This window comes from Pteronotus mesoamericanus, unplaced genomic scaffold (assembly GCF_021234165.1).
Source record: "Pteronotus mesoamericanus isolate MK-2021 breed Mesoamerican mustached bat unplaced genomic scaffold, CSHL_Meso_final scaffold_408, whole genome shotgun sequence".
Classification (NCBI taxonomy): Eukaryota; Metazoa; Chordata; class Mammalia; order Chiroptera; family Mormoopidae; genus Pteronotus; species Pteronotus mesoamericanus.
The window spans coordinates 2,454,021-2,467,440 of NW_026555315.1; the positions used below are offsets into that span (position 1 = coordinate 2,454,021).

A 13,420-nucleotide genomic window follows, 5' to 3' on the forward strand; every position below is an offset into this window, starting at 1 on the left:
GCGATGTGAGCCGACAGGGCCCGTTCTGAGTGTGACGGCGGGCGGGTTCCGAGCAGGGCTGCTCTTCCCAAGGACCCCGCCGGGCGCTGTGACGGGAACAGGTGGGGGAGGCAGGACCAGCAGCTGGGAGCCCTGTTGGGAGCCCGTTGCTGGAACCCAGGAGAGAGGATGAGAGAGTGGGGCCTGGGCCAGAGCAGCCGAGCGGGCGGGCGAGGGGCCTGCAGACGCCAGGGCGGCGTCTGTGAGAAGGAGAGGCCGCCGCGAGGGTCGGGGGCCGGGCAGCTGGCGGCGGGGGGCTGCCGGGCAGGGCCCACGGCTCTGTTCTGGCCACGCTGCTGTCAGCTAGACCTCCTAATGGAGGCACCAAGGAGGCAGGTGGGTGCAGGAGTCAAGGGCCAGGACAGAGCCCTGGGCTGGGGACGGAAATGTGGGGGTCAGCCACGCATGGATGGTTCTTAAAACCAGGATGCTGGGGGGGGTCACCAAGAGGGGAGACAGAGAGGGACCACATTCTGCGCTCCCTAACATGCAAACTTCGAAGGCATCAAAAAGACTGAGCAACCAGGAGAGTCTGGTGTGTGTGTGCCATGCGGGGGGGACCAGCTGCTTCGAAGTCACGTGAGCTAAGGCCTGTGAAGTGACCCATGGGCTCAGCAACGCGGGGGTCCCTGGGACCTCGATGGGCAGGGCCTTGGCTGGCAGCGGGGGCGGCAGCTCCCTCGGAGGGACTCTGTCACTGACCTCCTGGGCGGCAAGGGCTGCGAGGAGGCCGGCAGGGCGGGTGGGTCCCCGGGAGGGGCCAGACGAAGCAGGTCTTCCTCCAAACAAGGGTGGTGTTTTCTTGGCGAGTAGCTGCTGACAGGCCCACCCACACTGACGGCTCGTCGGGGTGAGGGCATTGCGAGCCGGCCAGCGGCCCCCCCACCCCCCGCCTCCCAGGCTGTAGAGGCACCGGGGACAGACCCCCCGCTTTGTGTTGCCACGTGCTGCCCCCCAGGCCACCCCCTGAGCGGCTCTGTGTCCTTTGTCGGCCTCAGCTGGTGGCAGTTCTGAGAGAAGTCAAGTACTTGAACTTCCAGCAGCAAAAAGCGATCCCAAACAGCGCCGAGAACCTGTTCTCCCAGCACGAGACCTTCCGGAAGTTTGTGGGCAACCTGGAACTCATCGTTGGCTGGTACAACGAGGTGAGCGGCGTCGCTTTGCGCTTCGTGGGCCCGGTTTCGGTTTTGGGCTTAGGCGCACACGGGTGTAAGATCACAGGACCACCCTAGCAACTCCTCCGAGTGACCGCTCTGAGGAACAGTCCGCACGGGGCCCTCCCGGGCACCGCAGTGAGCCGAGGGAGGGACCTCCACCCGCGGCCGCCCCGCGGGGCGGGCCCTGGAGCCTGCGGCGGGACAGGCAGCCCGCCCGCCCTCGCCCAGGGCCCGGTCAGGCGCAGCCCAGCGCCTCTCTCCAGCCGGCTGAATTCAGCATAAAGGGCCCCCCTGGACCTCGCGTCCCAGCCATTCAGCTACAAACCTACTACAGGGCGTGTTAGGAGATATTTTCTCAAAGCCAGGGCGCCGGCCCGGGCGGGGGCGGGGACCGCCGCCCTGGGTGAGCGGGTCCTGCCCAGCCGGACGCGGGGACCCCGTTTCACACGACTCGCTGTCGAACTCCACACCTGCGTGCCCTTCCTCCTGCTGCCCTCCGCTCATCACGGCTCTCAAGCCCTGTTGCTCTGCCCTTGGCCACTTTTTCTGAGAGTTAAATGCCTGGAGCACGTGAAGGTGTTGGTGAGGGGGGGTGGGGGCCACTGGAAATACAAACGTACGTACAGAATGACTCGGAAAGGCAAACTGTCAGCACCTAACGTACAACCGTAATTCTGCGCACGTCCCTCACACGTAGAGCGCGCACGTCTTTGAAGAGCGACACAGAAACCAACGGGTGGCGAGGTGGAAGCTCACAGGGTGCTCGCTCTTTAAAGGAACAATTTATGGAGACAGTGCGCAAGCTCCTCCTCCTCTTCTCTCTTATGAATTGAGGTTTTCAAGCATTAAATTAATGGTTTACAGCAGCGCTCTGCTGTGTCAGGCTAGACAGAGCCCGCGGTCCTGTCTGCTCCGGCCACTGCTGGGCAGCCAAATGCCGCGCGTCCCCGCGTGACCAAAGAGGGGTCCGGGCCCAGAAGTGCCACCACCCGTGTCTGCTTCTCCGCCTTTGTCAGCATGACTCTAAGTCAAATAAAGGTTTGGATTATATACTCACGGTTTTTGAATTTTCATATTTTCTTCCCTTTCTACCCCAGAACATGGGTAATTAAGAGTTAAGTACATTGCCCTGGCCCATGCGGCTCAGTTGGTTGGAGAGACGTCTTGTAAACTGAAAGGTTGCTGGTTCGATTCCCAGTCAGGGCACATGCCTGGGTTGTGGATTTGGTCTCCGTTGGGAGTGTATGAGACTCAAGTGATTGCTCCTTCTCTCTCACGTTGGTATCTCCCTCCTTCCCTCCCTTCCTCTCTACTAGAATCAATAAGCATGTACTTAGGCAAGAATTTTTTTTTTCAATTTTTAAAGAATTAAGTCTATACACAAATGCTGGGCAGTAGAAATAATTTCGACAGTTAAATCTCCCCAGTTTTGGTTTCCCTGCAATTTCTTGTCAAGGAAGGGCAACTATAGCGGCTTCGGCCAGTCCTGAGCAACGACGTCCTCGCTGCGCGGGGACGTTAAGTCACAGGGACTTGGAGCGAAGGCCCTGAGGCCGCCGGCTTGTTCCGTAGATAAAGACCACTGTGATGGACATCGAGCTGCCGCTGATAAAGTCGGAACTGGAAGCAATCGACGTCCGACTGCTGGGCGCAGAAACGACACTGTTCTGGAACAGCGAAGGTACCGAGGCGCGTCCCTGCCGCCGCCCTGGGTGAGGCTGGGGGTCCGCTTTGTACGCACCTGGGAAGGGTGGCCCCCCACCGCTCGCCGGCCGGTCCCCAAACAGCCTGCCAGTGTCGCTTACAAATGGAACCTGGCAGAGACTCCTCGGGACCCGCCGAGGAGCTCCAAGTTGCCCAGCTGGACTTGCTGGAGGCCGGGGCTCACGACGGTCCCCATGTAGGCAGGCACAGCAGGTGGCAGAGCCTGTGCCGGTGGCCGCTGGCTCAGGGCATGTGTCGGAGAAGCGGAAAGAAATGTGCTCACGGGTCCCCTTCCTCCCTTCACCCCACCACTAGGCAGAGGCACCTCCCGACTCCCCTCAGCCCCAGGGCCCCCCGTGGCAGGCGCCCACCGGCAGGCCCTGCCGCCTCCCTCCTGCCCTCCGTGGCCTGGCCCGCCCCCATCCCCTCGACGAGACGGTGGGACTGCCCACCTCTCTGGACCGGTCCACCAGGACTTTTCTGGGCAAAGAAGTCATATGATTCTTCTCTCTCTCTTCTGCCCAAGAGCACGTCTCTGTCCAGCTGCTGAGGCCCGGGCCGCTGAGAGTTTCGTAAGGAAGCTCGAGCCTGGTGCTGGGCTGCGGCCGGAGAGCCGGGCGCACTGCTGGACCCGCCGTGTCAGGGGCCTGCAGCGCCGGGCAGAGTCACCGATCTGCCTGTTTGGGGACACAGAGGTGCTGCTTCCAGAGGCGCCATGGGCATGAGCCCTGTGGCCTTTCAGGGACCTCGCAGGGACTTCTCTGCTTCGTGTTCCCAAGGAGCAGACGTGTTTCCCAAGTGCCGTCTCCTAACGCCACGTGTCAGGCGGGCCCGCGCGACGGGCCCTTCTGCGCAGCCGTTCACTGTGTGGGGTTCTTTCCGCTCTCGTCCCAGGCGTACTGGAATATATTCAGGAGATGCGAGAGAGTCTGCACAACCTGCAGAGCCGGATGCAGAAAGCCAAGCAAAACATAGAGGGCATTTCCCAGGCCATGAAGGTGAGCACCGCCCAGCGTGGAGGGGTCCTGGGGAAGTCGGGGCCCCAGAGCCACGCACCCTGACGCCTCTGTGCGGTCCCGGGTCCCTGCAGAGGGTTCCCGCTACGCCAGGCTGGCCCGGGGAACGAGGGGCGAGAAGATGCGCTCAGACGCAGCCGTGCCCGGAGCGCGCCCACTGCTCAGCGCAGAAGCAGCCTGGTTCCCTCCCTCACGCCCAGTCCTGGCCCCTCCACTGCGGCCGCTAGCCTCCCCTGGGGTCGGTCACCAAGGCCCCGATCTGCAAAAACAGCTGCAGCAAATTTTCCAAAAGGAAGTTGCAAAAATCCCCTGCCCCATTAGTTGGCAGTGCCTGCTGGGGAACTCCACGGTACTGTGACACAGTGCTGTTCCAGCTTCTTTATCACTGTGTCCAAGCAGATCCGCAGGACCCCCCACGACCACGCTGCCTCCCTGCCGCCCCCACGCCCCCGCTGACGACGGGGCCCCAGGCCAGGCCCGTTCCCAGCCCCGCCCCGCCCCGCCCCCTCCTCGGGGAGCTGAAACAGTTTCGAGTTGCTGGTGCAGGCCGGCCTCAAGGGTCTCAGGCGCCCACACCGCTGGCATTCCAGGGCCCTCGGGCTTCTTTCCTCCGCCATGGCCCACTTTCCCGCCCAAGCCACCCACCTGGATTTACTCAAGACTGCAGACAAAAACCACTGCTCGCCGTGTCTCCCGTTGCCTCCCCGTGGGCCCCCCGTCCCTCACGTGGCCGGGTTCCGGCTGTGCCCTGACACGGCCGTCCCTCTGCGTCTGAACAGCAGAGGTGATCTGGGGGCTGGGAGTCCAAGACCCAGGTGCCAGCTGGCTCGGTTCTTGCTGCTGGCTGTCTTCCTGGCTTGTAGCTGGCCACTTCTCACTGTGTCCTTGCATTAAGGACACGGGTCCTGTTGCGGGGGTCCTGCCCTTGTGGCCTTATCTAATTCTAGTCTCCTCCCAAAGGCCCCCTCCAGCCAGCACATCGGGGGCTAGGGCCTCACACGGGAACCCGCAAGGGACGCAGACATCCAGCGCACCCCGCGGGGACCTGTTGTGGTGGGAACCAGGCTGACCCCTCTCAGCTCCGCCCCAGCCCTGGTGCAGAGGTGCTGCCACAAGGGGGCGTGGCCGCACTCGGAGCGGGGATGGGGGCGGGGCCGACGTGCTCGGAGGTTTGGGTGCTGAAGTAGCATCTGGAAGAACGTTGGCTCCCCCAAATAAGTCCCCCCACGTTGGCCCCGTCTAAGAATTGACAACAAAAACAAAGCGGGTGACATCTGATCGCCTGGCTTCACGAGAAGACAGAGTAATCGGAAAAGAAACAGTGCAGTCAGCCCACCAGGCCTGAAATAAAGAATTCAAAAACGGTGTATGTGGATAGCAAACACTGGGCAGAGGCGGGAGGCCGGTGAGCTAAGCCTTCACGGTCACACGGGAGGCAGTGACAGAGCAGAGAGGGTGACACCGGACAGATGGAAAGAGCATCATCCCCCGTCGGGTCCAGAGGCGGGAGGCGCCTCCGGGGAAGGGGACCTGCAGTCTCCCTCCCAGGCCCTGGCGGGCTCCGCGTTCAAACCCCGCAGGCTCTCAGTGGCCCCTCGCCCTCGCTGAGGTTGGCAGGGGACTAGGACGTTCCCTCCAAAGAGCGCGTGGTGATGGAGGGGGACCCGACTCACTTTCTGCAAACGCGCCCCCCACTCTCTGTTTTCCTCCCAGGACTGGTCGGCCAACCCGATGTTCGAGAGGAAGGACAACAAGAAGGAGGCCCTGCTGGACCTGGACAACAGGCTGACCAGCCTCAGCAGGCGCTACGCCGCGGTCAGGGAGGCCGGCCAGCGGATCCAGGCCATGGTGGCGGTGAGGGGCCGCGGGGCCCGGGCTGCCCGCCCGCCCGCCCGCACCGGACGGGGGGGGGGCTGGGGTGCCGGGAGCACGGCGCCAGTGGCCCGGGAGGCCACACTCTTTGGTCCCAGAGACTCGTCTTAAAATAACAGGCCCCCTAAACGTGGCCTGGGGAGGCTGGGGTCCCTTGTTTGGGGTCTGCCCCCCTCTGTTCTAAGGGTAAGATTGGCGCCTTCTGCCCTGCACAAAGTGGGTGCAGCCTAGGGTTAGGAAAAGGTTCCCAGCATCAGGACCTGGCCCGAGGGTGGGCGGAGAGGCAGGGCAGCAGAGACAGGCACCTGCTGAGGCCGTGGCCAGCGGGCCAGCAAGAGGAGGCTCTGTCGTCACATGCATTTCCCAGAGTCCCCTCCTCCCGTGCAGTCCTTTGAACCATTTCTTGCTGACACTGAGGTTATATAAGCCTATGTCTTCTCTCCCCTGTTAGAATGTAACTCTATGAGAGGACAGGCTTGGTCATATTTATCTCTGTGTTCCCCCGTGGTCCTTGGTGTCTTACAGATTCATCCATCCATCCATCATCCATCCATCCATCATCCATCCATCCATGATCCACCCATCCATCCATCCACCCATCATCCGTCCACCTCATCATTGTCTCATCCATCTCCACCATCCATCATTCATCATCTAACCCCACATCTGTCTATCATCTGCCACCACCCCCCAACCCACTCCACCCCCCATCATCCGTCCATCATCTGTCCATCATCTGTCCATCCATCCATCCATCCATCATCCATCATCCATCCATCATCCACCCATCATCCGTCCATCCATCATCCACCCATCATCCATCCACTCATCCATCCATCATCCATCCATCCATCATCTGTCCATCATCTGTCCATCCATCCATCCATCCATCATCCATCCATCCATCCATCCAACATCCGTCCATCCATCCACCTACCTACCTCTTCACGCTCTGCCCCAGGCATACCACTGAGGGCTGGAGGTACAGTGGTGGCAAGGACAGTCAGTTCTGTCCCCATAGAGTTCGGCACCAAGGGGAGATACTGCCCAAAGACCAAAAAAAAAAAAATCACAGTTGTCCCCTGCACCATGACACAAATAATGGATTGCTAGAGGGAATAGAGGCAGGGGCAGGGCCAAGACCCAAACCTAAGATGAGTGGGGGTGTTGAGGAGGACCCTTGTGAGGAGGTGACCTCTGAGCTGCCACCTAAAAGGTCAGAGGAAGCCAGACCTGGCAAGAACGGGAGCACGCAGCCCCTTGCAGAGCCGGACGCAGAGCCGAGCCAGCGCGCCAGGAGGCGGGGCGCGTGTGGCCAGGGGTGGGCAGAGGCGGGCGGCCCAGGCGCCACCTGCTCTGATGGCAGAGGGTGCGGGCCGTGGCTGAGAGCCCGCTGCGCGGTCCGTCTGCAGGAGAACATGGAGCTGCTCCGAGCAACCGTGACCAGCCAGGCCTGGAAAGACTACGTCAGCTACATCGACAGCATGGTCCTGGAGGAGTTCGAAGATTTCATCCGCAGGTCGCTGAACTACCTCATGAACAACATGGTTTTGGATGTAAGTTATAAACACAAGACATGCCGCGGGTGCTGTAAACGCATGTGTCACAGACGCAAGACCCGCGTTGGCACCTGTACGGGGCAGCTTCCCCATGAAAGGATAGGTCATCCCGGTACAAGTAAACAGGATCCGTAAAATCCGCCAGGGGGCCGACTCGTCCCCATTTTAAAAGTGAAAGTCCGGCAGCCCAGACCCTCCTCAGTCCCTGGCGCTCAGGACACCTGGTCACCTTCAGTCTGCCATCTGGAAATGGGCTGGGGGCTGTCCTACCTTGCTGCCAGCTGAGGGCAGGCTGCCACCACGGCCGCCGCCTCCTGGTGCCTGGGAGGGGCGGGGTTGCCCGCCATCACCTGACCCTGGCGCCGGTGCTGCCAGCCTGGCGGGCTCACGAGGGGCGTCCGGGCAGGGGCGGGGCTGCCCTGCGCATGTGCTCTTTAAGCGGGAACCTCGGGCGGACACCAGGACTCATCCTCTCTGGAGCGCCCCCAGCTGGGGGCTCCTGCCGCCTGGGGCTCGCCCCGCACTGCGTGGCCACGGCTACACGCACTGAGAAGGGAGCCAGCACCACGCGGCACATTTCATATGCTCCTGATTCATTTAGTCCTTGCAATGACCCAGAGAGATGGGGACAATTATTGCCTCCATTCCAGAAAATGGTTCTTCGCATTTTATGCATCTGGGGAAACTGGGAGGTCAAGGACACACAGCTGGAAAGTAGCAGACACAGGCTGTGACCTGAGGTCCTTGGTCTCCGGTCTACACTCCAGCCCCTTCTGGCCCGGGGGCTGAGCATCTGGTTTCATACCACGCGCTCCGGGGGCCACCGGGAAGCGTGCTCTCCGAGGCGGCCCCGGCCAGCGGGAGGTAGCCCTCCACCAGATGACGGTGCCCGCAGGGAGGAGCGGTTGCTGAGGCCGGCTCCAGGGAGGCCGGGGCGTGACTCCCGCGGCGGCGGTTGCAGGAGAACGTCGCGCCGCTGTTCGAGATCCGCATGGAGCTGGGCGAGGACGGGCTGACCTTCCACCCGTCCCTGGAGGTGGGTGCGGACCACGGCTTCCTGGCGCTGATCGAGGGCCTGATCAACGACATCTACAACACCGCCAAGCTCATCCCCCGGCTGGCCAAGGGCAGGCTGAACTACAGGGTCAGTCCACGCTCTCCTCGGCCCCCGGCCCGCCTTCCCTGCTTGGGCTCCAGTTCCTTTCCTGGTTCCGAGTGGCCTTCCGAACTCAGCTGTGCCTGGCTGCTTACCTTTTAAGTGACGCTGGTTCGGAACGTGACCCGGGCACAGAGGTTTCTATGCCATCAGGGCGCCCAGAGTGTGCCCTGCACCCTTCCTGCACCTTCCCTCCCTTCTGGAATGTAAACACCGCGACTCTGTCCACACCGGCCACCTCCACGCACGTGCCTCCACGGGGTCCCGCATCCCTCCGCTCGGGTGCTTCCCACAAGTACAGCGCAGCCCGATCAGACTGTGGGCGCACAACAGACCGGGGAGCTCGGCCCCCCCAGGGGAGGGTCTGTCCGGCGTTGTTTGTATGACGTGAAACGCAAACTGGAAGGGGCCTGATGTCCACAGCGCAGAGCCGTTCCGTAGGTCCGGGCCCACCCACGCGAGGGCGTCTGGGGGAGCCAGGACGGGAAAGGCGCTCGCGACCTGCCATCAGGCACACGTCATGGTGTGCGAGAATGTTTAGGGTGTGATTTCACTCACCTGCACAACCGAAACTGTCCTCCGGGGGCTGCCCTCTGCGCTGTTAGCGTGCGTCCCTCTGGCGGGCGGGAGGGGCGAGGACGGGGAGGGCTTTTACTTCACGTGTTTCTGCGTTGTTTGAAATCTTTGGCAATGGGCACGTTGTTCATAATAACAAATATCTACAGCGAGATGCTCTGAGCTGTCAGGGAGAGAGGGATGTGGGCATGTGCCCACATTTGCCGGCATGTGCAGGCATGTGTCTGCGGTGAGGTGAGGGCGCAGAGGACATGCCTGTCCAGGTCAAGGACGAATTCACAGACGAGCCAAACGGGAGCCGAGTCTGGAAGGCGGGAAGGGACTTCCAGGCAGAGGACACGGCTTGCAGGTTCCGAGCCACAGAAACCGCCCTGTCTGGTCCAAGCAGGTGTAGCCAGCCATTCAGAGTTCAGAGCAGAGCTTGCCGCTGGTGGTCGGCTCAGGCACGACCGTGCGACCCCGCTCGGGCCAGCGAGAGCCAGGCCCGGCGCGCACTCCGGACCCCGGCAGAGCGCACGTCCACAGCCCCTGCCGCGGGTACAGCGGGGGTCCCGGGAGAGGACAGAGGACAGCGGGCGTGGTCCTGGGGATCGAGCGGCACCCCAGTCTGCAGGCCCCCCGTCCTGCTTGTGCCCACAAGGCCGCCATTTGTGGAGGCGACTGAGGGACAGGGAGAAGTTAATGCCGCTGAAAGAAACTTTCCGCGCCACTCGCAGTCTTCTGGGGCGGGCAGGGGCAGAGGCCACACCGCGCTGGGGAAGCAGTGGGGAGCGGGAGGCCCGGGCCACGCCGTCCTTCCTGGGGTCTCTGGGGGGAAGGGAGACAGGTGAACGGGGGACTCAGGGTCGGGTGTCGCCGGCCCCCTGGGCCCTGGCCCCGGGGTTATTAGGGCAGGAGGCCCCAGGCTTGGGGGGTGATGGTAGGCAAAGGCTGGGGCGCGGGCTGCGATCGGGGGGTTTGCGCGTGGAAACTGTTTTCGCCTCCCGGCCCTTTGGTGTCTTAGAATTGGCTGACCCTGGGTCAGGCAGTCTCGCCTCAGCCAGCAAGATTCTTTTCTTAAAAGATTTTATGTATTTATTTTTAGAGAGGGGGGAAGGGAGGGAGAAAGAGAAGAAGAGAAACATCCATGTGTGGTTGCCCCTCGTGCGCCCCCTCCCAGGGACCTGGCCTGCAACCCGGGCCCGCGCCCCGACTGGGAATCGAACCGGAGACCCCTTGCCTCGCAGTCCGGAGCTCAGTCCACTGAGCCACACCCGCCAGGGCAGCAAGCAAGATTTTTTAAGATGTCAAACCATCTTAAGATACAGAAAATAAAACACACGATTAAGGCCTGACCAGACCAGTGCGGTTCAGTAGGTTGGGTGTCGTCCTGCAAAGCAGAAGGCCTCCGGTTCGATTCCCGGTCAGGGCTCATGCCTGGGTTTTGGGTTTGGTCCCAGGTCGGGATGCATACGAGGGGCAGCCAGGCAATGTTTCTCTCTCACATCACTGTTCTCTTCCTCTTGCTCCCTCCGTCCCCCTTTCTCTACAAATCAATAAATAAATGAAATCTTAAAAAAAAAACTATTAAAACACTCCCGCTCCCCACCTTGAGGCTCTCATGAGCCAATAGTTGTCTTTAAAAAAAAAAAAAGATTTTATTTATTTATTTTTAGAGAGAGGGAAGGGAGGGAGAGAAACATCCACGTGCGGTTGCCTCTCAAGCGCCCCCTGCTGGGAACCTGGCCCACAACCCTGTGTGAGCCCCGTCTACATCCCGGCAGCCAGCCATCCTGGGTTCTCTGGGCAAAAGTCACATGCGGTGTCTGTTCTTGAAAGAGAACCTTGCAAGTCGGTGAATGTCCCCATTCCCCTCCTTGAGAGGTCGGTGACCCGTCCACCAGCAGGGGACCCTCTCCTGGGCGGGGACGGCCCCACCCAGGTCAGGACGCTCATTGGCGGCGCCCCCGCCCCCACCCCTTGCAGTCGGACCTGGAGGACATGTCCGACCTCATCGAGATGCGGGAGGAGATGTCGGGCCTGGTGGTGAACGCCATGAAGGAGGCGGAGGAGTACCAGGACTCCTTCGAGAGGTACTCCTACCTCTGGGTGGACGACCTCCAGGAGTCCATGAGGAACTTCCTCATCCACGGCCGCGCCATCGGCCCGGAGGACCTGGACTTCCGGGCCGAAGACTCGGGCGCCAAGACACCGCCCACCCTCGTGCAGTTCCAGCAGCAGGTGCGTGGGGGCCCCGCCCCCACCCTCAAGTCCCCCACTGCCCAGTGGTACGAGGTGGGTTTTATTGTCATTCTGGCCCACCGAGGCCAGCAGACCAGGAGACGGCTGCCATTGGAAAAACAAGGTGTGACCCCCAGTTCCCAAGAGGAGGGGGTGCCAGGCCCCACAGGGCCACACGGGGTACAGCAGGTCGGTCAGGAGGCAGAGGGCACGGGACAGTGGGCTGTGCCTCCGCCGCGGTTTCTGTGGGAAGGAGAGGGCAGGACAGGGCGAGGGGGCTTGGGCTTGGCGAGTGTGAGGCCTCGCGGTAGGCTCTGGGGGCGGGGCCGCCCCGCGCGGCCTGGCACCTGGCCCAGGGCGACCAGGACAGGGGTCGGCAAGGCCCCCGATGACAGAGCACCGAGAATGTAGAAAATAGGAAACACAGCGACCACGGGACCCTTCGCCTTTTTTTGGTTGCCCAGTGAGAGAGAGGCCCCCACCCTCCGTGAGCAGAAGTGACCTGCCCGCAGAGGGGCGCCCGGGTGGGGCCGGCTGGCGGCTTTCGAGAGACAGCCAGGGGACCCCTTTGCCCCTCGCAGCTTTGCCCTGGGGAGCTGGCCTCGCGGTGATTCCCGCTGCCAGGCTCCGCAGAGACGGGACACAAGCGGGGTGCCAGGGTCCCGGGGGCTGGCAGGGGCAGCTCCGTGCAGCCGGGCTGTGCCCCGCGGCCGCCAGGCGGGTGACAGAGGCTGCGGTCCGCAGATCGACTCCTATGAGAGGCTGTACGAGGAAGTGTCCAAGGGCGAGAACACCAAGGTGTTCAGTGGCTGGCTGCAATGCGACTGCCGGCCCGCCAAGCAGGCCCTGCTCAACACCATCAGGCGCTGGAGCTTCATGTTCAAGCGGCACCTGAGCAACCACGTCATCAGCAGGTGGGCGCCCCCTGCCGCCACGCTGACCACGCCCGGGGGAGCCCGCGGGACCCCCGAGGGGCGTCGCACAGGGCCGTCCAGGGAGCCTCCCCCGGGGCAGACATGGGGGTGAAGGTCCAGCTGAGAGTCCAGCGGCCCCCCCCAAGGGCGGCTTCCCGCAGAAGGGCCCCCCACCAGCTGCGAGGCCGCGTGCCACTTCTCCCCCGACGCCTGTGTAACGGGCACAGTGTCAGGGCGCCAGGTGCCGCTGAAACCCCAGGAAGCCTAGAGCCTGGCAGGGAGGCCTGACGTGCGATGGAGGTGCCTGTGACCGTGAGGTGCACGGGACGGTCAGCGGACGGTCCGGGTCAGGAGGGAGCGCAGTCCGGCCGAGAGCCACCGGGAGGCCAGCAAAGCCTCTCTGAGACGCGGCCTTGCCCTGGGCTCTGCCGATCAGTTAGCAGGGAGCCGGCGGGCAGGGCTGACGTGCGGGCGGGGAAACAGCAGGCGCCCCGGGGCGGACACCGTCGCTCGGCCCCCGCCTCGATGGCCGCAGCCCTCCCCGTGGGGGGCGCCTGTCACCGCCGCTCTCTCGTCCCGTAGCCTCGATGACCTGGAAGCCTTCATGAGAGCCGCCCGGGCCGGCCTGACGAAGCCGCTCAAGGAGGGGGACTACGAGGGCCTCGTGGAGATGATGGGGCACCTGATGCAGGTCAAGGAGAGGCAGGCGGCGACCGACACCCTGTTCGAGCCCCTGAAGCAAACCATCGAGCTGCTGAAGACGTACGGCGAGGAGATGCCAGAGGAGACGCACGTGAAGCTGCAGGTGGGGGCGCCCGGCGTGTTGCGTGTCCCGGCCACGCAGGATGCCAGGCGCCGTGGCCGTGGCCGTGGCTAGGGGAGCGGGGCGCGGTCGCTGGGGACGAGGCCTCACCCGTGGGCCTGCGCAGGGCATCCTCTGGCAGGCGCGGGTCCCCGCAGGTAGCGAGGCGGGACGGCGAGGGGCCTCAAAGCCAGGCCAGGCCTCCTCTCTCCGTCGCTGTTTCCTTGGATTGAAAACGCCTCCCTGTCCCACCCCTCCGCCCGATACCGGGTCATCCTGGGTGCGGGGGACGGTGGCGGAGACGGGGGGCCGCAGGCGCCCTGCAGAGATTGGGGCGGGGCAGGGGGCCCAGAGCGGGCCCAGCCCTTGCCCCAAAGGGCCGTGGGGCGGCCGCCCCAGGGTTGC

At 63.2% G+C, this 13,420-nt stretch overlaps 1 protein-coding gene across 1 annotated transcript in view; it reads left to right on the forward strand.

Annotated features, from left to right (window-relative positions):
- The window catches only part of DNAH17 (dynein axonemal heavy chain 17), an 86,350-nt gene that overhangs the window by 11,833 nt on the left and 61,097 nt on the right, over positions 1–13,420 (forward strand). Inside the window, exons 13-21 of the mRNA XM_054593083.1 lie at positions 1,038–1,184; positions 2,769–2,877; positions 3,795–3,898; positions 5,630–5,770; positions 7,201–7,344; positions 8,309–8,491; positions 11,045–11,299; positions 12,044–12,213; positions 12,796–13,018. Coding sequence (XP_054449058.1) covers positions 1,038–1,184; positions 2,769–2,877; positions 3,795–3,898; positions 5,630–5,770; positions 7,201–7,344; positions 8,309–8,491; positions 11,045–11,299; positions 12,044–12,213; positions 12,796–13,018 — 1,476 coding nt within the window. The remainder of the gene's footprint in view (positions 1–1,037; positions 1,185–2,768; positions 2,878–3,794; positions 3,899–5,629; positions 5,771–7,200; positions 7,345–8,308; positions 8,492–11,044; positions 11,300–12,043; positions 12,214–12,795; positions 13,019–13,420) is intronic.